This window comes from Nannobrachium achirus (genome assembly GCF_963921795.1).
Source record: "Nannobrachium achirus genome assembly, chromosome: 7".
Classification (NCBI taxonomy): domain Eukaryota; kingdom Metazoa; phylum Chordata; class Actinopteri; order Myctophiformes; family Myctophidae; genus Nannobrachium; species Nannobrachium achirus.
Window position 1 is genome coordinate 49,014,001 of NC_137816.1, and position 24,685 is coordinate 49,038,685.

A 24,685-nucleotide genomic window follows, 5' to 3' on the forward strand; every position below is an offset into this window, starting at 1 on the left:
AGCGAGATTTGACCATTTCAGCACCACAGACAGACACATTTACATATTAAACCGTTAGACTATGTCAACAAATATTTCTTTCACTCAGGGCTTCATCTTTGAAGTAGAGCTTAATTTGACTGGGAAGAATTCTGGCACTAAGTCCTAAGACTAACAAAGTTCAATTTGTTTCCATCTTTGTTGGTAACACATTTGAGAAAAAGAAAAAAAAAGCAACACATTTGGACAACTGAGACATGTCCAAATGTCAGACTTGGCTCCTTACTTTGGTTTTGTATTGTAATGATTTGTAATAACATTCTTTTATCTTCATTTTCAACTTTTTTTGTTGTCTCCATCCTTTTGGTTAGCGTTACTTAAACCCAAAGTAAAAGGTTTGACCGCTCACTCCCGCCCACAGCAAATTACAAACCGCCCAGTCCTACAAGATTTGTGTTTTTTCCCACAGGACCTGTGGGATCCCAACCCCAATGCAGGGCTTTATCTGGTATATTAGTCCAAATTAAAATGTTACAGTATGTTTTGACATTTACAGTACATTTCTTTTTGTATTATTCTTCAGTCGGTACAAGCTCATTCGCCCCCACTCTCTAGCTATTGGCTGTGTTTTGACAGGTCAACGACTGGAGGGGTCAAAGATGAATTTGATTTAACTTTGAGCGCAGGGATTGTGCATGAGTGGCTCTTATACCGGTAGGTTCAGCCCAGCCAGTGATATCAACTTGATATTGTACTTACTTGATGTGGATGTTTCAATTTATGGATGTTGATTCTTTCCTGGATGTTTCATATGGACTTTCAAATACCTACATACTATTACTGTACATGTTAGACTGTATATTTATTGATTAATCTATTTTCTCTTCAAATTGGCTTTGTTTGATACAGTAAGTGCTTGATAAGAGATGGTGTCTCTTGCTGTAGTATCACAGTACTGTATTATTTTACATTTTAACTTATTTCTCAATATGTCAAATTGATTATCTACATCTGCCTTATTTCAATGCATTGGCACTCTTTCAGGAAAATCACATTTAATAATTTCCCCCCCCCACTATTTTAAAGATTTACTTTTGAACTTCAAACAGGTACAGTGAAGAGAAGGACAAAAAAAATCAGGGGAGGGGAGGTCAATCTATAGAGCACATGCACGTTGTAATAAAATATTCATATTTGCCGGTATAGTATCCATTATTTATCACGGACGGGAGCACAACTATATATCCCAATAACGTTTTTTGATTTTTTGATTATTATGTTTTTGTGCCGTCCTAGTACGCAGTAATGTGCTTAATTTCAGATACGAACTGGACTCAACTGCAGAAAGGATTCAAGACATATATACTGTAAGGTAGCCTATACACGCTTACTCAGTGAGCATCTGGGGTGCCCCATTTAATTGTCACCTATTTTAATTAATGTAGACTTGTCACGTCTTTTAATTTGTCTCATCAAACTTGTATGAAACAGATTTGTAGGCCTACTTATTGATGATGTACATGCTTTATATTCTATATCAAATCTATAGCATTACATTTATTCTTCCCATGACAATCATGTTAGATCTTAGATTATAAGCTTTTTTTTAGATCAGCAATTGACTGTAAAGGCAATTTATGCATTACTCAAATGTTTTGAGAGCATATATATTTAAGGTATTCTGAGCCGTATGCAAATGTTTTCTAGTTTTTTGGCTGCAACTGGAGTAATTAAAAACTGTGCCTATGCCTTGGGAATGTTTTATCGAGAGGAATTTTCTTATCATTTATGTCCAGTGTTGACGTCAATCAACACTATTTAGGAAATTATATGTTATGTGAAACTGCATTATCAGGGCATTACTCTTCATGAAGACTATTTGTAATAGCACGATTTTACTTGAGAATTCGTAAGACAGTTTAAGTGAGTGATGTCATAAGACTACAAAGACTCCTACTTGTTTGCTTCACTGGCAGTGAAATGTAATAATAAACTGTGCCTGCTATGACTATTTAAGAGGGAATTCGTATTAAATAACTTTTTCTTTTTTCAAGGGACTTAATTTCTGTTTATTTATTTTTGTATCCCATAGGGGATCAACTAGCAATTTACCACAATTTCTTCGGGCAAATAATCTGTTTCGAAAGCACATTAGCCCACTCCAAGAATGTCAAATACTGTTGTAATTGTATGATATACAAATCTACAGTTTGCAAATCTACTAAATAAATAAACTCTGGTGTAATGTTTTTGCCCTTTTCTATAATGGCTAAAACAGTGGTTGTCAAAGTGATGTCAGGGGGCCACCAGGGATCCTTGGAGGGGTTCGAGTTGTAATATATCGGTTCCAGGGGGTCCCCAGCAATTTGTTTTAGCAACACAATCAGTTTAACCCTATTTTATTCTATGAGTACAAAGAATACAATGCTTGTAGATCTGCTATTTGTTGTATTATTCACACACACACACACACACACACACACACACACACACACACACACACACACAATTTGCCCTCAAACATCATCTTCTTCAGGACAGGACAGGTTTATGATACACATAGTCCGAGTCTGCTACAGTAGTTGGCGGCAGCAGTGTAAAGTAACTAAGTACAATTACCGTACTCAAGTAGGCCTACTGTACTTAAATACAATTTTGAGCTATTTGTACTTGAGTAATTCCAATGCTTATACTTTTACTCCACTACATCTCAGATCCAAATATTGTAGGCAACTTTTACTCCACTTGAAGTTGAAAACGTTAGTTAGTTACTTTGTAGATTTAAAATGCACTAGTGTCAAGCTCAAACACACAGTTTTCCTTAGCTCTGGTCCATCGCTTTCACCTCCCGCATTGCTCCCGGTGAAGCTCTGACAGACCCGTCGGGAAACGCATGGACTCGAGATTGTCGGCCCCGCCGAGCGCTCAATACTAGTGAAAATAAACAAAACCGTTTCACTACTCACCAAACCAAAGGTAGTTTTGCGTTGTTGAAAGTCTATTCTCCGCGGTGGTAAACCTCTCAGCACCCCACCTACTCTGTAAAATACATTATTTCTGTCATGAAATAAAACGCACACACCTCAGGCCACCTAGCGGCCACCGCAGATACAATGGTTCACAACCCGGAAATAAGCGGCGGTCGAGTTGGATGCACTTTATTTCATGCCAAAAATAATGTATTTTACAGAGTAGGTGGGGTGCTGAGGGGTTCACCACCGCGGAGAATAGACTTTCAACAGCGCAAAACGACCTTTGGTTTGGTGAGTAGTGAAACGGTTTTGTTTATTTTCACTATTATTGAGCGCTCGGCGGGGCCGACAATCTCGAGTCCATGCGTTTCCCGACGGGTCTGTCAGAGCTTCACCGGGAGCAATGCGGGAGGTGAAAGCGATGGACCAGAGCTACGTTTTCCTGGGATTTATGACAGCAGCACCTGCTGTCATAATTCCACTAATTCAATTCCAATTCCTGACTTTTACTTTTACAGATATCTACACTGCAGTATTGAAACTTTTAGTCACACCATGGAGACTACAAAAAAATATTATTGAAGTCCTGTCTCCATGGTGTGACTAATGTTTCACCACTGGGTGGCGCTATGCACCTTACACGCCGGTATGTGTATAACTAACCCCCCCTCTGTAACCAAAGAAGACAGCAGTGTTATCTTGATAATAATAATAATGGCGGATCGCAGACATAACAGCAAGAGGTTCACCGACGATGGAGGTGATATTTGTCTTAGATAGCGCAGATACCATTATTCTATAAGCTTGAGTTGCTACCACGGTCTCCTGCAAACGATGTAAAGCAGATTAAATGAAACGATCACCGTTTGTGTTGTAAATAACTGCATCAAGCTAGCCTATAGCGGCTGCTAGCCACATATCGTCAGCTAACAAAATGCATGCTATAATGTCTACTAGCAGTAAGTTGATAGAAAAGAAAAAGAAGTGGCACGTAGACTGGCTGCATTTGCAGAGTGTTAATCTTGGATAAATCAAATAAATACGTATATAAACCAAAGACATGACATGAGTCAGAGGCAGTTTGCTAACGGCTAGTAGCTACAGTAGCTAGCATTATGCTAGCTCAGTTGGCTGGATATTATATTAGCATAAATAATAATGATCTATATCTTGATTATACCACACAGCACAGCCTAAAAAAAACATCTCATACCCAGCCAGGAGTCATCCAATCAACACTAGAGCCTAATGTTTCAACTACTCTCTAACCCTGGCGTCCCTATTTTGATTGGTCATCAATTTATTGTAAAAGAAATAACTGCACCTTGAGCTTGTAGATCAGCTATTTCTGTCTTCTTACAGTGTAAGTATAAGAATTACTGTGTAGGTTTTATGTATTCACACAGGAAAGTAAACACAGCATCATTGATTGATTGATTGATTGAATGAATATGTTATTAGACAAAAATGGAGATCAGTACAAGTATAGTCAATACAATAAAAAATGTTGTACAGTACAAGTACAGTTGAACACCCTGCGTAAAAGGAGCATCACAATTAAGTCCTTTTACAGTCTTGTTTACGTCGGAAGTCTTTGGAATTCAATGTATTCATTGTAGAGCGAGCTCAGTTGATGTCATTCATTCAGGTATAGATAGATGGTAGTAGCTCATATGATTGATTCAGCAACTGTTGCTCACCTTGCTAAGTGTCTTGCCTCAAGCAGGGCCGGAGGAGGAGGGAGGCAGAGTGAAAACTAAGCCTGTCTCTTCTAGCATTGAGGGAGGAGCAGGGACAGCGAGCAAACGCTCAGCTCAGCATCTCGCATCCAAAGATGTCGAGGACGGCTCATCAGACTCCTCCGACTCTCCACCGGCGCCTCGCAAAGCATCCAAGATTGGCTTTGGCTTGAGCAGTCAGATGGGAAAGAAGAGCAACCCGATCTCCATCAAACTCGGAGCAACTGTGAGTCTATGAGTAATGAAATATGAAGGCATTGGGTCTTCCTTTGAGCTCCTTTCGGAACCTCTCCCTCCGCAATATACAGTAGCTCCGAGATGAGGTTCCTGGAAATGACATGCCCAGAATGGATGTAGGGATGGGACGATACGCGGTTATCGTGATAAAAAACACTCACGATAATCGTATCGTGGAGATTTAATTTATCGTGATATTGTCCTCCGTCATGCACTGGGATCAATTCAGCTTTTATTTGCCGAGCTGCATATCCGATACCACTTAAACCCTCAATAATCGGTAAAAGGTACTATAATATACGTACTTGATACAGTCTTTTTTTCACTCCATCAAATGTCTTTGCCAAAAAATAGCAGATCTACAAGCTCACAACGCGTCACAACGTGACACGTTGTGAGCTTGTAGATCTGCTATTTTTTGGCTATCTGCTATTTTTTGGCAAATGTTCCGCCCCAGGATAATGGATTTTGATTATCGTGATAATATAGTAAATCACGATTTCTTCTGTCACAATAATCGTGATATGGCATTTTCATATCGTCTCATCCCTATCCAGATTTGATTATTCCGGCAATAGTTCGCCACACTTTACAAGATTCTTAGCTTTACCAAACATCAGTAAACTTTCTTGATGAGAAACACATTGTATTTCTTATATTCTTATAGAAATTTTCTATAATCTAACCTTTCCTAGAAGCCCAAAGAGCCTGTACCAGTTGTTCCTGCCAAGAAGCCAGCACTGGCCTCTGTCTTCTGTGATAGTGATGATGTAAGCTCATGTACAATTATTATGTTAAACACTAATGTGTTCCCACCTGGATTCATACTCAGGTCTTCTGCGTGAGAAAACACCAGACAGAACCAAATAACTAACAGATCAACCATTCTTTCAAATGGGATATTCCTTGGCCAGGGGGATTCCCCTTTGGCCAGGGGAATACTCTTATATCTCATTTCCCCTTACCATGCAGAGACCTGGTTCAAATCCAGGTGGTTACACAAAGTCATAGTGGTTCCCAACTTTTTCTGGATCAGGGCCCACTTTAAAATCTCAAAAACGTTCGCTGCCCACCTATCTGATTCAGCTAGTTGGGTGGGCCGGGCCGCGTTCATTTTTAGAGCATGTTTATTTTAATGATCAATCAATCGAATGTGCCTCGACTTCAATGGAACTAACATAGATACTTTAAGTTCTATCATTTGAATCTATAGTGTAACTGTTCCACTAATCACACTTCATCCTCACGGCCCACTTGTGGGCCCCGGCCTACATGTTAAGAACCAGTGATCAAAATCAGTGGTGCTCAACTTGTTGGTCCACATGATTTTGGGGGGTTGCCAGATGACAGTGAAGTGACAATTTAAGGACTTAATATCTTTGTAATACCTAAAACAAAAGTAATCAAACTATACTATAAAAAACGGTCAAACATTGGCCAAATTGTCAAATAATATAAGAAAGGCTTTCTTTGAAAATAGACGATATATACACTCACAACGTTGAGGCGTTGAGATAGTAGATCGGCTATTTTCACAATAATATTAATCTGCGGAACAGAGTCAAACAAAATGTTATGCCTCAACTCCTACATTCCAAGTTCTTGTCGGGGTGGGGGGTCCCCAGTTAAAATATGATTATTTTTGGGTTGTCGCAGCCTGAAAAGGTTGAGAACCACTGGTAAGGTTTTTCTCTTCTACAGAGTGAACCTGAGGAGATGCCTGCAGAGGCCAAGATGAGAATGAAGAACATTGGCAGGTACGTCCATGACTTTCTTTTGACTTTCAAATCTTATTTGATATGGTTATTTGTACTCCAATGAAGGAAAGGCAGTTTGAATTACTTTTACATGTGCATTTTCCTTTGAAGTGTACTGTTTTAATTTTTTTCCTAAATAGAAGTTAAGTTAGTCTTAATCAAGTCTAAACGTATTAACTCTATCCTTTTCAGAGAGACGCCAACATCTGCAGGACCCAACTCCTTCAACAAGGGCAAGCAAGGTTTCTCTGATCACCAAAAGCTTTGGGAGAGGAAGCTGAAGGCCTCTACAGAAAAACACTAAAAGATATCCATTTTGTGTGACCTTGAGGGTATTTTCAGTTTTTCCGTTTTTCCTTCCTTTTTTTTCTTTTTTTTTTGTAGGATAGCCCACGTCAGCTAGATCTATTGAGGCCATTTAAAGCTACAATCCTGGACATAATCTAACGAATAAAACGTTAACCAATCTGTAATGTACAGTATGTTAGTACAGTGGCACATTGGGTTGAACACTGGATGAGCCATCATCTTTGTTGCATTGTTCGGCCTTCATTGTAATTTCCTCCCGTCGTCGAAAGTGGACAAAACGTGCAGATTGTAGCTTAAAGCCTTTTTAGTGTGTGCGTGTTTTTGGTGCCTGAACTAACTGGCAGGGGTTGACACTAACGGTTACCCGACTGCCCGTGGCAAGTAAATAAAGCTTCCGGGCAAGTGTAGTTTGCTTTCAGGTTGCGTGTTTGAGTGGAGAAGCAATCATCTTTAGTTCGCTGTATACACAACAATACAGTATATCTATCTATAAACACTTGAACGTGGCCACAACGCTCACTACCCTGCCCCCCCCCCCCCCCAGACTCAGCTCCCAGTGGCTACTTGGGTTGAATATGTTACGATTTATTTTTCGGACAAGTGGGCATGACCTTTGGGCAAGTAGAACATGACCTGTACTTTCCTGACGGGCAAGTGCCTCTGAGACTTTAGTGTCAACCAATGCAAGGGTTAGAACACTAACCACGACCACCAGGTACTATGTGGCAGGACGTGCCAGAAAGCCTTGTCTGTGGGTGGCAAAGAGATTAGTCAGGAACCATTTATTATTGTGATTATCCAACCATTTATTATTGTGATTATCCAAAATCTTGAATGGCACCAGATAGTGTTTACTGACTAATTTGGCAATCATGTGACTGGGAGATCCCAACTACTTTGTTTTGTGGAAGCTTGTAAGATGGATTTCATGTTTTTTTAGTTTGTCTGCTATTGGTGTAAAAATGTACATAGAATCAACTGTCACAATCTTGTTTTATTTTTAATTGCTAGATTTGGTCGGTGTGTTAGTACATATGTGTACAGCAAAATATGCAGTAGACTTAGCCTAGACATAAAATGTGCAAAGTACGTTTTATCTTTTTTCCCCTCAGTATATATTCATCCATAACTCGTTTGTCACCAACTGTGCCACCACATTGGCCGTGTTGTTCACATATATATATATTAACCTTTACTTTTATCTCTGGTCTTTCCTACAAAACATAATTCCTGTATTCCGGTTGAATCCAGGAATTTTAGGAATACGATTGGGCTGTTGATCTTCAAAATCAAAGGACTGATACATGACTTTGTATCAATTATTACTAACTCCTGTGGAGAACAGTACAGTACCCATATAATTTTGTTACCAGCATTCTGGTATTTCCAGTTATTTAATGGATTTTGCATTGTGGCATTTACTACCCACATGTATTTTCATATAATAGTCATATATGTTTAGAAAAGGTTATTTTCCACTGCCCCTAAGCCAGAAAGACTAAGTTTTAGCTATCACACCCTCCCACCCTTTGCTTGTGAATGGAACAAATCATGATGCTCTGTGAATAGAGTACCTCACTGACTTATCCTGTGCCTGAACGTTTTCTTCTTTGAACAGTAATACAATTAAAGATTCAAAATTCTTTGTCATGTTCGTTATAAGTATAAAAGTGCAAAAAATGTTTTTTTTTGCCTTGAAAAACAGCAAAAAATGAATAACATAATGGATTATAGGGGAGAACCACCCATTTTCAATATTGAACTATGTCATTAATATACCTTTGAGTTATTGTGGAAATAAGAAAAAAGTCCCCTCCTTTCTGTGTTACCTAGAACTGGAGGATTGTTTTTGGGGTCATCACGGTGTCAAGCCAAACCCCAAAATCAATCCTCCAGTTCTAGGCAACACAGAAGCGAGGGGACTTTTTTCTTATTTCCACATAACTCAACGGTATATTAATGACAACTCTTGTGATGCTTGTGAAAAAAAGTATGAAGACAAATGACACATACTGTAGGCTACTCACTGAAAATGTTCCAGTATTACATATCTGTGAGGTAAAAGTGAACCTCTATTAGTGAGTGGTGAAAGTATGTGAACCTCTAAGACATACATGGGCAACTGGCGGCCCGGGGGCCACATGCAGCCCCCACCTTCAGTTAATGAGGCCCGCAGGTTAATATTGGAATACTGATATATTATGGATTTCAGCTGAATTACAAACATGCAAACATGATCTGTTTTAATTGCTTCAGTATATATTAGTAGCTTAATGACGTCTTTTATGTCCAATGTATTTGTATTTAAGTTCATAAAGTTAATATAAGAACATATAAATGCATTTGAAATTAAATACAAATGTTACTTTTCAGGATTCATATTCAAAAGTAGATAAAAATGTAAGGCCTTTCCGTACTCTCTGAAACCGAACCTTTCGTCGGAAAGGTCCAGTACAACTACAAAATGATCACTCACAAGTTCTGAGTGAAAAGCATTATCCCGAAATAGAGTTCCCATCATCAAAGTTGCCCACCACTGCTCTAAGATAAGCAGTTAATTTGAAGGTGAAATCAAAGTTGTGTTGTTTTTTTATTAACACAAACAAGCGGTAGTAACAACTCAAACAATAGGAGTAAAAAAGCAGAAAGTGACCTTACAAAGGGAACAGGAATAACTAGGCCTCAGCATGCTGCATACTAATTGCGACCGTAGGTCGCATTTACTACCAAAACCTCCACAGGCTGTCTGTCAGTGAGTCAGTCAGTCAGTCAGTCAGTCAGTCCGTCACACTTTTGCCCTGCTCATATCTCCACAACCGTTGCCCCCATCCATGCCAAATTTTGCACACACACTCCTTGACTGCCAAACTACAACCTCCAAGGACCCCCGGAGCCCCAGGGACCCCCAGGTCCCTGGGGGACCCCCAGATGTAAAAAATGACCAAATGTGCTCACACGTCACACTTTTTCCCTGCTTATATCTCCGCACCCGTTGACCCGATCCATGCCAGATTTTACACACACACTCCTTGCCTGCCAAACTACAACCTCCAAGGACCCTCGGAGCCCCAGGGACCCCCAGGTTCCTGGGGGCCCCCCAGATGTAAAAAATGACCAAATGTGCAAAAATGACCAAATGACCACCCCAACGGGGCTGCTCACGGGGAATTCCCGGGGACCACCAACTCCTGGTGCTCCAGAACGGAGGCAAAAGTGGTGGCGCCCCCAGTGGAGGACCCCCTGCCACTGCAGCGCACATAAAATGCCGTAACTCGGGCTAGGATCGTCCGGGAGAGCCGGGGCCGGTACCTATTCGTCCGCCAAGGCAACGCGGAGACCACACCCCTCATTTCTCACATGGCCCTATTCTAGCGCCACCTTCAGGCCGATTTTTAAAACATTTTTGGACACTGCTCCTACAGTTTTTGCCCTAAAATCACGAATATCACTACACAGCATGTCTACACTCATGTCATCAACATGGATCAGGAAGATTTTGGAAAAACACATTTTTGCCCTATTTGTGGAGATAAGCCACCTACGGTCGCTTATCTCCCGATTAGGGAGTCTTACTGGTATGTGTTGGCCTTATTGTGTGTACAAACTCCATTGTTGTCCTGCCCACCTTTTTTTCCACTCATACATCCCATGTGTTAATGTCACCTAGGCAGGGGTCATCAACACGTTCTTATTTTTATCATAAGACCCAATTACTGAACGTCAAGTCTCCAGGTTTTCTTCAGAATATGTATGACACTGATTTACTACGACACTATGGCACATAAGTCCATTAAGTACTAGTGGTTCTCATATTTATTTGAAAGGACCACCATATTAACTCTTAAGTTGAGAGTGTACAAGGGGCCCTGCCGTGTCCTTTTGTACACTCTCAGAGTTACAGACCTGTTATGGTCATTCAGGGCTATCTCTTAAAGGCCCGCTGACACGCCCGGGAATTATAATAGTATGATACAGTAGGTCACGTGGTCTCTCTGAAAACGGTCTGAAATAGTCTGAAACTCATGACACAGTGTAATCTGCCCCTCACCCCCCAACGACAGCTATGTCCGTGGCAAAATTTCATCATAGTCTATCATTTTGTCAAAAGAACTGGATTGTTTGTCGATTGAAAACACCTTCAAATTAACTGCTAATCCCTAGAGCAGGGGTCTTCAACATTTTCAGGCCAGGGACCCCCAAACTGATGGGGAGATTGAGCAGGGACCCCCTACCACCTTGTAGGATCGGGGGGGCTCGGGGCTAGAACACACTTTTTAAATTGTAATCATACATACAAGGTAAAGCGAGCAGGGTGGCCATACCACTACCATTTCTAAACATACCTTATTAACTGAGAACTAATGTCAATACTATCAACAATCTGTCAATTGCATAATAGTAATCATGCATACAAGCTATTCAAAATGGACGGAATTATGATTTATTTTTAACATAAATGTTTTATGTTTTAAAAATATTTAAAGACAAATGGACATTTTCGAGAGAGAAAAAAGACACAAACTTTTTTTTAATCAAGCAACAATTCTGTGGACCCCATGACCCCCTGTTGAAGACCTCTGCCCTAGAGGTTTGGATATCACTCAAATAATATGTGTAATATTGGATAATTTTCCTCCATAAATAAATGACTAGGTATTATATTCTTGTCTTATTAGTTTAGCTTCTAGTCGGCGACCTGGCCAACTCGGAACAATGTAAATAGGGAATGAATGCCCCGCCCTTTAATGCAAACCCCATTATACCTGTTTTCATAGGACCCGTTTTGACCATCTGTCTGCCTGTGTCCATTTATGCCCATATATGGAGATATCTGTCTGTCTGTCGGCGTCCATTTTATGTCCATATATGGAGATCACTGCAGTTATAGTTCTGGGTCCATTTTATGCCCATATATGCCCATATATGGAGATATCTGTCTATCTGCGTCCATTTTATGCCCATATATGGAGATCTCTGTATCTGTCTGTCTGTGTCCCTTTTATGCCCGTATATGGAGATCTTTGTGATTCTGCGTCCATTGTATGCCCATATATGCCATATATGGAGATATCTGTTTATCTGCGTCCATTTTATGCCCATATATGAGATCTCTGTTGCTTTTTCAAACAGATGGTCAAAACGGGTCCTATGACAACAGGTATAATGGGGTTTGCATTAAAGGGGGAACCGGCACTGTGTCTGCAACACAGTCAGAGGCACAGACAGATACAGAGATCTCCATAATGGGAATAAAGGGACACAGACAAACAGATGGAGGAGGAGACAAACTTAATGCAAACCCCATTATACCTGTTGTCATAGGACCCGTTTTGACCATCTGTTTGCCTGTGTCCATTTATGCCCATATATGGAGATATCTGTATCTGTCTGTCTGCGTCCACTTTATGCCCATATATGGAGATCTTTGACCATCTGTTTGCCTGTGTCCATTTATGCCCATATATGGAGATATCTGTATCTGTCTGTCTGCATCCATTTTATGCCCATATATGGAGATCTATGCAGACACAGTGCCAGTTCCGGAAAATCCTGATGTCAGACATCAGAATCCGAACCTTTCGTGCTGGTTCCAGAAAAACGTGTATCGGGTCGGGTCGAGGCCGAGCACTGCACTACCTGCTGCGGTGGGGAACGCGCGTGCCGATTTTGAAATAGGGAATGAATGCCCCACCCTTTAATGCAAACCCCATGAATGCCCCACCCTTTAATGCAAACCCCAATATACCTGTTGTCATAGGACCCGTTTTGACCATCTGTTTGTCTTTGTCCACGTATGCCCATATATGAAGATCTCTGCACACACAGTACCGGTTGCGGAAAACTCTGATGTCAGACATCAGCTCCGCATACGGGCATTCATTTTATTCCCATATATGGAGAACGCGCGTGCCGGTGGGACGAACGGTTCTCGAGATACGCGGATTACATACATACATACACACTCACAGAGATTTTTTGTTGACTCATGTACGTACGTGATGTCAGAGCCTTTTATGAAGTGATGTCACAATGAGTCAGCGCTTGCGCCGATTTCCTCCGGAACAGCCTGATGTCAACAATCAGCCCGCATAAGGAGATTCCGAACGTTTCGCGCCGGTTCGGGAAAACCGCGCGTCGGGTCGGGTCGAGGCCCGGCACTGCACTCTGTGCCTCGGCGGGGAACGCGCGTGCCGAATCTGAAGCCGGTGGGACGAACGGTTCTCGAGATACGCGGATTACAGACACGCAGAGACTTCTCGCATTTATAGATAGACAATCTGAAGCCGGTGGCACGAACGGTTCTCGAGATACGCGGATTACAGACACGCAGAGACTTCTCGCATTTATAGATAGATTATATGTTCTACTTGTAGGAAATCTGATGAGGTTTTAGATTATTTTTAATGCTGACATGTGAAAAGAAGACTTCCGCCTACCCAGTTCTTTTACAAGCAGGTGCATAGGCTACAAAAACAACAACAGGGGAGATGAATCGATAAAGATTATACCCGCACACTGCCACTTGCAGTAGTTATTTAAATAAATACTTCCCCTGAACATGCGCCTTATAATCTTTATCGATATAGCTCACCTAATGCTGACAGAAAATTCAAGAAAGCAAGGGTTACAAATATATCTATGGTTACAAATATATCTATGGTTACAAGCAACACTGTGTGAAAAAGAAAATATATATACAGTAATGTATATACATATATTTACATACACACAAACAATATCTGTGTTTAAGTTACTGTCTGTATGTGGATTTAACTGAAAATGAATCGGTTGTCATCTTAATGCTACAGTCAGGGACGTGCTGGGCCCCTGATTCAGCCTGGGAAAAAGAGTTGGAGAGGCCCTCATTGCGCGCTATAGAGAGTTCGTTTTATATTTATCATTTAAAAAATGATTTAAACTAGTGAAAACAGCCGATCTACAAGCACACAACGCCTCGCACCGCGAGGCGTTGTGTGCTTGTATCTGCTGTTTTCACTACTTTTGTGCAACAGCCTTGTATGATGAAGCAGGGCTTTGCTTTGTGAAAATAATTATACATTTGAAACTTGGAGATACGAGGTTTCTGCCTGACAGTGACAATTTACTTTGTTGGCCGCCCAGCCCCAAAAATGGAATGAAGGCCGACATTTTATTTTTAATTATTTCCTAATGGCCGGCCTGGACCGGCCGGCCGTTCGGGAGTTGTCCCGCTTTTCCCAATGGCCAGCACGTCCCTGGCTACAGTACCATAACAATCTAACAATCAGAAAGAAGGTTGCTGATGCCCCATAAAAGCCTGGTCATTCTGTATGATTGATTGAGGTGTGCTGCATCTTCACTGGCATAGCATTCCTCAGTGTTCTCCATAAGTTACTGGTTGCTCTTTCGGACACGGCTGAGGCCCAGTCCAGAGCCGGAAGCACCCTCAAGGCCCTCCACACCAGTGGGGGCAACGGCGGGTCCAGTTGGCCCAGGGAGGCTGGCCTCTCCTCGGTCCAAATCAATAGGAGCCTGAGGTTGCTGTCCTGCAGAAATGCCTAAACGTGTAGAATATGTTTCAAGGCTGTTATATGGCAAACACATCTGACAAACGGATATTTAGTTGCTTAAGTCAACTTAGAAGTTACACAAATAGTTTACATTACTAAGTGAATAAGTAAAGAAGGATAATATACGTATGAAATCACAAATGCTGTATTAGATTAAAAAAAGTATGTATTTTCTTTCAATTTCACACCACTTGAAGCCTTGAATTAATGCAGATTATTTTGTTTTTGTCACATTCCTGAGACAATAATGTGATGACTGCAGCTTATCGATCAGTAAAAGACTCGAATCGAATTATTGGTTTAGTAGTGAGACAAAAACTAAAACATCTTGATGAATTCAAGGCTTCATGGGGTGCAGAATTGATGGATAATAAGTAATTTTTTGTGTGAACATATTTCACATTTGTGTTGATTACACATTCAATGTCATAAAATTTTAGCCACTGATGAATGGTAGTGTTTGATCTTCAATGTGAAATGAAATGAAGGGTTATTAAAAGGCGTGTTCCACCTGTATGCCTGACTCCAGCACAAACACAGCATTGCTGTCGGATAGGTAGTCAACAGACAGGAGACAGATCAGCATTCTGCTTATCTTCAATCCATGGACCACATCATGGGTGTATGCTGAAACACATAAACACATGCTAACAAGTTGGCTAGATCAGTGGTTCTCTCAGATCGATTGATGGATATCTTTATTCATCATGAATGATGGCACAATAACATAGCCTACATCTGATCCAGCATAATCAAAAAGAAGAAGCATCTTACAGCTTGTTTTCATTGTGGTCCTTAATCTCAAACATCTTCATGTCGAGGACCCATGTATTTTACGTGCATCAGAAAATATTTTGTGGACCCCCATAAAAGATTTGTTGTTAAAATGTTTCATTAAATATAGATATATTTGTTTGCAAATTACATGTAGGATTAAACTGATTTGATGTTGTTTTAACAAATGTGAACTCAGAGGAACTCCTTCAAGGACCCCTTGGGGACCCCACTTTGAGAACCACAGGGCCAGACATATGCCCCCCCCCCCCCCAATCCCCTGATTCCCCCATCTCTCTCCCACTCTGACCTTCTCCAGGTAGCGGATCTCTATCCAGCAGATAGAGGCGGTAGCCCCACTGGTCCTCCAAGGTTGCGGGTAGTAGTACCTCCAGTGGCCTCTGGGCGGCATGGTCATCCTCAATGTTAAATACTAGTCTACATGGGGTTGCTGTCAAAAACGGATTCACAAAAAACGTTGCTATTGTTGCATTGTCATATGCAAATAATGCAATGATACAATAGACAAGATATCGTCTAGGATGGAGAAATTATGTTTTCACGGGGAAACCTACTTTGATCATCAAAACCAGGTCTAGGTGATGAAAGCATGGACAGATTTCCTCCAATTTCCTTTGAGGCAGTGCTCCACACAAACGACACAAATGCATCAAACTCTTTCTCATCTGCCAAGTTCAATTGAAAGGGAAAGACATCCAAGTTAAACATTTTGAACATAGGATATTTGGGGAATAAAGTGGCAAAAACTGAAATGATTGCAGCTGAGATGGCTGCTATTCCACAGTTATTAACAGTGGTGGAAGAAGTTTTTTTTACTTACCTTACCAGTCAAAAGTTTGGACACACACATGGGCTGTGTCCAAACTTTTTGACTGGTAGGGTAAGTAAAAATATCAATAATCACCATGCAGAAATACTCTAGTAGTCAGAATGTACTTACGGTACTTAAAAGTACAAATGTATTGGCATCAAAATATACTTAAAGTACCAAAAGTAAAAGTACTCATTATGCATAATGTTCCATTTCACAAGTTCAATATAGCCTATAAAAATCTTTTGAAAATAGCAGATCTACACGCTTGCAGATCGTCTATTTTCAAAGAGACAAGTTATGTATTATATAAGGTTGAAGTGGTTAATGTATGTTTTGTAATAATATTCCCAAATCTAGTCACTAAAAATCCCTAATTGCAGAGGAGTAAAGTAAAAAGAATACCTAAAGTTAATTTACTCAAGTACTATACTTGAGTAAATGTACTTTACTTTACTCTAACAGGAAAGGATCTGTGGCAGTTAACCTAGAAATGAAACCACATCCTGTTAAGACTAAGGGAGGCTGAGGTAAGATCTGGCTAACTCCCTTACAAGAGACAGAAATCTCTTGTAAGGGATGTGTGTGTGTGTGTGTGTGTGTGTGTGTGTGTGTGTGTGTGTGTGTGTGTGTGTGTGTGTGTGTGTGTGTGTGTGTGTGTGTGTGTGTGTGTGTGTGTGTGTGTGTGTCAGTGTGTGTGTGTGTGTGTGTGTGTGTGTGTGTGTGTGTGTACTGTGTGTGTGTGTGTGTGTGTGTGTGTGTGTGTGTGTGTGTGTGTGTGTGTGTGTGTTAGGGCATTAACGACTGGTGATTTTTGCAAGTCGACTCAATTCAGTAAAAAGTTGAGTTGAAGTCGACTTTATCGTTTGATGACGTCATCACATCACACACGTCCCCCCAATTATTTTGGGGGGTCCCCAGATGATTAACTTAATGTGAAACATTGTTTTCTCACTCAACTGTAAACAAACCAACATAACGTTTAAGTGTATAGAGGGTATCTGCACAAGTGCCAATTTAAGGACGTTTTAATACCTCTAAAATGACAAATTAAACATTGTCCAAATTGTCAAATATATACACAAATATATAGGCAGAAATTGTGAAAATAGCCGATCTACATGCTCACAACGCCTCGCGATGCGAGGCGTTGTGAGCATGTAGATCTGCTATCTTCACAATAGAACGTTTTTTTTTTTTTCAACTTCGACTTTCGACTTTCTCTGGTGGGAGTCGACTTGTGTAATGAAGTCAACTTAGTCGGCTTGTCGACTTTTTCGTTAATGCCCTAGTGTGTGTGTGTGCGTGTGTGAAATTCTCACGTTCCCCGTTGCCTGTCTGCAGGACATAGGTTCTGTAGAGCAGAGTCACCTCTACCCATTTGATGTGCACTGTGATTCCCAGACCAGCAACCAGCAGCAAAGGCACAATGGCAAACACAACCACTACCGGGTTTACTGAAACACAGTTAAGTCATTCATTCATTATAAACTGTGAAGGAATGATAATAAGACCAAATACAAATTGATCACTGCAAGACAGTTTTCCTCATTTGACAAATATATGCTAACAAAAACATCTGAAATGTTGTACTGTAACCCCTTCCAAGAGGTGATGTTGTTGTTTGACAATCAATTAATGAATTCCTATGGAAGTGGGAACAGTAATGGCAGGGGTGTCATTTGGGTCATCAGGGGATGGCATTTGCCACCCCCTAGTGTTCACATTTTACCTTAAATTCTGTTATTTTATGCATAACTAGTCCTTACCCGTTCAAAGATATGAGCTCCGAAATGATGTGCAGTGTGTGGGTTATGGGATGTGCACTGTGCACACGGTATATGAGGGATGGAAAGTAACTTTAACTGGTTCTTGCATGATAATATGTAGGAGCATCAATGTAAGAAATACCCGTTTCGTTTAATGGCTATGTGTGTGTGTGTGTGTGTGTGTGTGTGTGTGTGTGTGTGTGTGTGTGTGCAGCGGTTTGGACCGTGAGACCATCCGCAGAGTAGTCTGTGTTTCTTTTTGAGAGGGTCGGTCTGCCTGAAAAACGCGTTTTGGAACGAAACGGTTACGTTTTGCGCGTTTGTGACGCCCTCTACGGGTGGAATTGGAAATGCTTCTGGGGATTCGTTGAGTAAGCCACCCGCAACCTGTGGCAGAAATTCAGTGTTGACTCGACGTTTTGTTTGTGATTTATGGCTATTGTTTGCAAAACGGGCCCCTCCCGCTAACTTTGGAAGCCCGTTACGAACGAACGGTATGGACTATCAAAATATCCCTTGACTATGTTCATTGCATGGGTTCAGAGATCATGTGTACCCATTTTCGTGACATTTGAAGAAAATATGTAGGAAAAGGAGCAAAAAGTGTGTTTTGGAGAAAATTCAAAATGGCAGAAAATCTATCCTGACGCAAATGGGCGGGGCCTATATGGGGAGATGCGTATTGACCCAAGGAATCCAGGGAAAAAAGAATTTTAATTTTTCGACCTACGGTTCAAGAGTTACAAGGCAAGTAGGCCGTTATAGCGCCACCATGAGGCAGAGTGGAAATGCTTTTGGGGATTCGTTGAGTATGCCACCCGCGACCCTTGGTTAAAATTCAGTGTTGACTCGACAATTTGTTTGTGCTTTACGGCTATTGTTTGCGGTCCCATCCTGCTAATAACTTTGGAAGCCCGTTACGAACGAACGGTACAGACTATCGACATATCCCTTGAGTATATTCATTGCATGGGTTCATAGATCATGTATACCGCTTTTTGCGACATTTGAAGAAAATATGTAGGAAAAGGAGCAAAAAGTGTGTTTTGGAGAAAATTCAAGATGGCGGAAAATCTAGCCTGGCGCAAATGGGCGTGGCCTATATCGGGAGATGCGTCTCGACCCACGGAATCCAGGGAAAAAATAATTTTAATTTTCCGACCTACGGTTCAAGAGTTACAGGCCGAAACGTAAAGTGGACTGTTATAGCGCCACCATGAGGCCAACTGACAAAGTTATTTTTTATTTAATCCTTGATATCATTATAAATCTCCTCTCAGAGTTTTGTAACTGTAGCCCCTATGGTTTGCGAGAAAAAAAAATTTGAATGTGAGTTTTTGCGATTCCCATTATAAGTCAATGGGAAAAATTAATTCACTAATAAATTAATATCAATTAAACGATTTGTGAAAGTGAAAAAAGGGCTTCACAGTTGTGTCAGGTGTGTTCATATGCTAATGGTGATGCGATTTCAGATCAATTGCTCCAGCCACTGAGGAGAAACGCTGTGACAGACAGACAGACAGACAGACAGACACTCAGACACTCAGACAGACATTCGCTAAATTATATGTTTGATATTGTCCCCAACTCTGAATTGTGTTAGCAGATGAATCTGATTTCATCGCAATCAATGTGACACGTGTTATAATTTAAATACAATAGGCATTTTATTGTATGCAAACATTCATTTATTAACCACCTTCAATGTGGCATCCCTATTTTGGGAATGTCATAGGCAAACATGTTCTCTTTTCATCCCCAAACAAATGCTGAAAATAGTTGATCTGCAAGCTCTCAATACGTCACTTGGCGACACGTTGAGAGCTTGTAGATCCACTCTAGAAATGGAGCTATTGGTAACTTATTTTTTGCCACCTCCATTTCTTTCTGAAATTACACCTCTGAGTAATAGTATAGTAAAAACAAGAGGAGATTATCAGTCTGGATTCATGGGGAGATAAATGTTACCTCTGATCTTCCTCTTGAGCCTGATAGTAGCACTGCAGTTTCCTACTTTATTACTGGCATGACAGGTGTAGGAGCAGTCCATGTGTTGCTGGGTCACCTCCTCTATTGTGGCATTCTGTGTGGCCACAGACGTTGTCCCTATGGCGTCCCTTTTTTCCCATCTAAACACAATGATGTTAGGTTAAAAGAGCACTTCACCCATTTTCAACCTTATCTTGCTATAATTGCCCATAATAAGATGGCACGATGTCCGTAGACAGAAAAGCTCTACATTTGGGAGGCTGTGGACAGTTCAGAAAGCTGCCCACCAATGACAATGCCTGTCTCTTCCTTTAAAGTTAACATGATGAAATACAGGCAATTGTTGTTGCATTAATTAAATATATTTTTTGAGATCCTTTTTGAAATGACCAAACCTGCCGACCAATGATTCTGAACTGTCCACAGCCCCCCTCTGAGACACAGAGTGAAATAGACAGAAATGGTGCCATATAATGAGCATTAGTGAGGACTGATTTAGGTTGAAAATTGGTGAAGTGGTACTTTAATTAATATGGTAAGTTAACAACAGCTCACGCTTTATGCAACAAATCATCTCCAGCAAACATAAGAAAGAAAGTCAGGCTCTGGAAAGTGATTAGCTGTGGCAAAGATGAAAATTACCATTAATAAAGGTCTTCTGCTTTAACTCATTGTTTAAAGTACTTTGCAACAATGCATTTGAAAGATATTCGCCTCCATCCAGTACACATTCCCTATGAACTTACTGTGGACTCTGATTTAGAACCACACAGTCCTCTCCATCCTGGTTACGTCCATACCACTGGACATTCATACCTGTGGGCCAGGTTTTTTCAAAGCCAAACTGTACCTTACAGTTCAGAGTGTAAGGTTGACCTTGAAAACAAAACAAGTGACTTGGTTACATAAACTGTATCTCTGGTCTGTCCCATGACAGACATCACACAAGTGTGTTAATTATTTACCCTAGTACAGTCAGGTCTCACACCTTTTTTTAGGACCCCCATAACTTGGAGAGTGTACAAATTACGGGTCCATTTGGACTCCCCTCAGGGAATACTGATGTTCCCTTGACCCTACTTTGAGAACCCCTGTCCTATATAGTCAGTGTAAGACATGTTTAAAGAGTGTATAGCCAGGCCTAGAGGTTATTTGAAATCAGGGAGACTATTAGCATATCATTAAGAGCTTTTAAAGTATGGTGCTATCATTAATGTCTTGGTGGAATTATTTGATGTTGTGCTTACAGATACTCTTACCTAGGTCTACCTCCTCTTTGTTTTTGGGAAGAATACACGTTGGAGCCGTTTCGGTGTCCTTTGCTGATGAAGTAATACATACAAATACATTATATTTATATACAACACTGAAGAATATCCTCTCATGGGAAAACATAATTGTGAGCTTGTAGATCAGCTATTTTTGGGTTCCAGGGAGACACCAAATGTATCTTTTGGGTCTTGAAATGAAAGCTTTGGGAAGCACTGGTCTACAGGAATGGATAGTCAGCTGTACTCAGACTCAGGCTGCTGCAGATGCTCTACCAGTCTGTAGTAGGCCTAGTGTTCATTTTTACAGCTGATTTTGATTTAGTTTTAGTTATAGTCTTTTGAATAGAAATGTATTTAGTTTATCATATTTTAGTCATCTGAAATGTTTTAGTTTTAGTCTAGTTTTAGATTTTAGTTGACTAAATCTATGTATTTTGACAGGCCTTGATGGCGTCCTAATGGCTGATTCTACACTTGGTTGCATGCTGAAAATAGCCGATTTACAAGTTCACAACTGCAATCTGCTATTTTCAGAGCACAACATAATTTTTCGTTCTTCTATTTGAGATTTCGGCGGCATAGCTCAGGGGCAGAGAAACAGTCATAAGAGCATGAAGGGTTTCCGAAGGGTTCCCAGTTTGAATCCGGGCTCCCCCTGAGTTAATGTCAAAGAGTCCTTGAGCAAGACTCTGAACCCCTAAGTTGCTCCCAGTGAGCATTATGGTTTCCTCTGCCATCGGTGTATAAATGTGTGTGTGTGACTGTGTGTGTGTGTGTGTGTGTGTGTGTGTGTGTGTGTGTGTGTGTGTGTGTGTGTGTGTGTGTGTGTGTGTGTGTGTGTGTGTGTGTGTGTGTGTGTGAATGTAATGCACAATCTATGTAAAGCGCCTTGGAAAAAAAGCGCTCTATACATTTACCATTTACTGGATCTCTTCTCCATTAGTCCGTCCCTAACATTTTAGTCTAGTTTTTATTTGTTCACAAAATTGTCTTATTTAGTCTTAGTTTTAGTCATCATAACTTAGTTTTTTATTTCGTTTTCGTCCGTGATAAAAGGTAGTCGACGAACATTTTTCGTCATAATTTTAGTCAACAAACTGAACACTGGTCTACAGTAGCCATGGTGTGTTGAGGGTGGGGATAACATCAACTCAAGAGACTCTAACAAACTGAACCAGCTGGTGAGGAAGACTAGCTGTCTGGTTGCTGTTAAACTAGTTGCGGAAGGGAGGATGCAGAGGAAGCTAAAAGCAGATTCTAATCATCTATGTTCATTTGGCTTTTACAGGGGCCCAATTGCATAAAACAAAAGCATAACACATCCTTACGTATGACTGTGACATTCACTGCCCTCCTGTTGGTCCATTTGATCCCTTGCTCATATGTGCTTCTGTCACAGAAGTATATACCAGTGTCCTTTGAATGAACCCTGGGGATAATCAAGCAACCATTTGGACTAATGACATCACGACCGCACTGAATATTCAGTTCCGTTATAGTCCAGTTGCCCTGCAGAGATGGGTGGGATTGTGACTTGTATCAGTGATATTATCTGTATTTCTGAAGTGACCACATAATCAGATAACATTATTCATGCATGTGTTGCAGAAGGGGTAAGCCACCTTATACAACCAGAAGACATTATTGTTGGAATCGCTGCAGTTGAAAATAGGACAGGGAATCTTCCCAGTCCTGTCCAAAACGATCTCCACATGGCTCTCCTCTGACTTATGGCAGCTGAGATTGGCCTTTTCCAGTACCTGTAGATGAAGGAGCAGCCTCCCACTACCACTGTAGATGACAACAAACCTTACTGCATGTCCTAATTGTTTTCCTACAGTTGTTCTGACACTTTAACTGCATTGCTTGGTTTCAAACTGTTGAATTTTCTGCCTTCTTAAATTGGACCAAAAGGAACATGTTTCGGAAAGAACAACTTTGCTATGTTAATTGGAAAACATCTACATAACAAATACATATTCTCAAGATACTGGCTAATGAAAAAACAAACAAAAAAACAACAGGAAGTAAAATGGGCACCATTGAAAAGAGTACACGGTGAGTAATGCTCACTGTGTAGATGTGTAAATAAAATGTGATTAAAAGGGATGATGACTTACTTTATGAGGCATGTGTAATTTCCAGAATGTGTTGATTTGACTGCTGGGAACTCAAGGTTGTTGTCTCTAGAGATCACACCACTTCCATGTTCCTCTTGTCTCGTGCCGTCCTTGGATGGACATACACATACATGTCCTCCTCCATACCTTGTCCATGTCACATCCTTACAATGCTGTTCCTTACAGCAAGTCACATCCTTACAATGCTGTTCCTTACAGCAAGGCGTCTTAAAGTAATCACCCTCCACAACTCTGTAGTGGACCACATCTACAGTAGATGGTTTGAAAAGCAGACAGCAGTTAAACAAATATTAGACAGTTTAGACTGCTGGTCTTGTTTCACGCATGCACGCGCGCGCACACACACACACACACACACACACACACACACACACACACACACACACACACACACACACACACACACACACACACACACACACACACACACACACACACACACAGACAGACAGACAGACAGACAGACATGCAGCATGACATGGATCAGCTAATTGAATACAAAGTACTGTATTTTATACTACATGAGCTATGCAGTACAGTGCAGTTTCCATTCTGTGCACTGCAACAGAAAGCCTACATACCCATCTTTTCCAGATAGCATCCCTCCCAAAAAATGGAAATGATTGCAAAAATCAGAGTGCATCCAGTTTGCATCCCCTTTACTTTAATAGCTGCTCATTGCTGCTGGCTTTGTAGATTATTACTGTATTGAGATCTGTGCCATTCAGCTTGGTTGCTTTCCACACAGCTTATGTTGGCTAGGGTCCTCTTTTACTATATATGCTCTACAGTAAGCGAAGAGACATTTCATGGTTCACACCTCGCAAGGAGCTTATCACACCCCCCATGACTGTCTTTTTCCTGTTACGTTAGAAATAGTTTAACCCACATCCTGCAACATGTGCAACATGCACATAGGTGGTTGAGGTCCTGCATGTGTTGTGGAAATTGTCACCCAAATTTATCCATTTAATTTGTATTTATTTATTTAGCAAAAGTTATGTTAGGAAGGGCTCCTCAATCAGCTCCTCCCCTCCCAGTACAATAACCACCTGGCTTGTTCAGATTACTTTGGGTTGCAGGCGATTGCATTGTCTCATGGAAAGGAAAGGGAAACACCTACAGTATGTGACATGGTGCACATCCATAGATGCACTGATGGTCCAGGGGAAAGGTTTTATGTTGAGCTAGTGCAGTTGGTACGGGATGCCGTGTGTTACGTAATGACATTTTCACTGTCACACCATCACACCTATACAGCAACACATATAGCCACATTTGCACAATACCAGTATGTGCTTTCAGTAAAGGGAAGTAAAATGGCTGTTGAATGGCTACCACTTGCAATACGGGACCTACTGTA

The 24,685-nt window shown here is 40.9% G+C and overlaps 2 protein-coding genes across 3 annotated transcripts; one reads left to right on the top strand and one right to left on the bottom strand.

Moving 5' to 3' along the window:
• The first annotated feature begins 3,645 nt into the window (after positions 1-3,645).
• Positions 3,646-8,638, top strand: pcnp (PEST proteolytic signal containing nuclear protein). The gene is made up of 5 exons (XM_080730754.1): positions 3,646-3,711; positions 4,678-4,916; positions 5,623-5,697; positions 6,629-6,684; positions 6,877-8,638. Exons 1-5 carry the CDS (start codon positions 3,666-3,668, stop codon positions 6,986-6,988), a joined length of 528 nt encoding a protein of 175 aa, XP_080586880.1. The 5' UTR covers positions 3,646-3,665; the 3' UTR covers positions 6,989-8,638.
• Positions 8,639-14,289: 5,651 nt separating this feature from the next.
• On the bottom strand, positions 14,290-24,040 carry LOC308289017 (interleukin-18 receptor accessory protein-like). 2 transcript variants are annotated; one of them, XM_080730525.1, is made up of 12 exons: positions 23,904-24,040; positions 23,302-23,569; positions 22,804-22,972; positions 22,510-22,690; positions 21,170-21,232; positions 20,657-20,786; positions 19,890-20,050; positions 17,472-17,606; positions 15,893-16,003; positions 15,628-15,768; positions 15,055-15,170; positions 14,290-14,531 (listed from the first exon to the last, which is right to left on the bottom strand). In XM_080730525.1, exons 1-12 carry the CDS (start codon positions 23,974-23,976, stop codon positions 14,295-14,297), a joined length of 1,785 nt encoding a protein of 594 aa, XP_080586651.1. In that variant the 5' UTR covers positions 23,977-24,040; the 3' UTR covers positions 14,290-14,294. The 2 variants fall into 2 exon arrangements, with proteins under 2 accessions (XP_080586651.1, XP_080586652.1); XM_080730526.1 differs by lacking the exons at positions 22,510-22,690; positions 23,302-23,569; positions 23,904-24,040 and having other exon boundaries at positions 22,804-22,938.
• Positions 24,041-24,685: the final 645 nt, after the last annotated feature.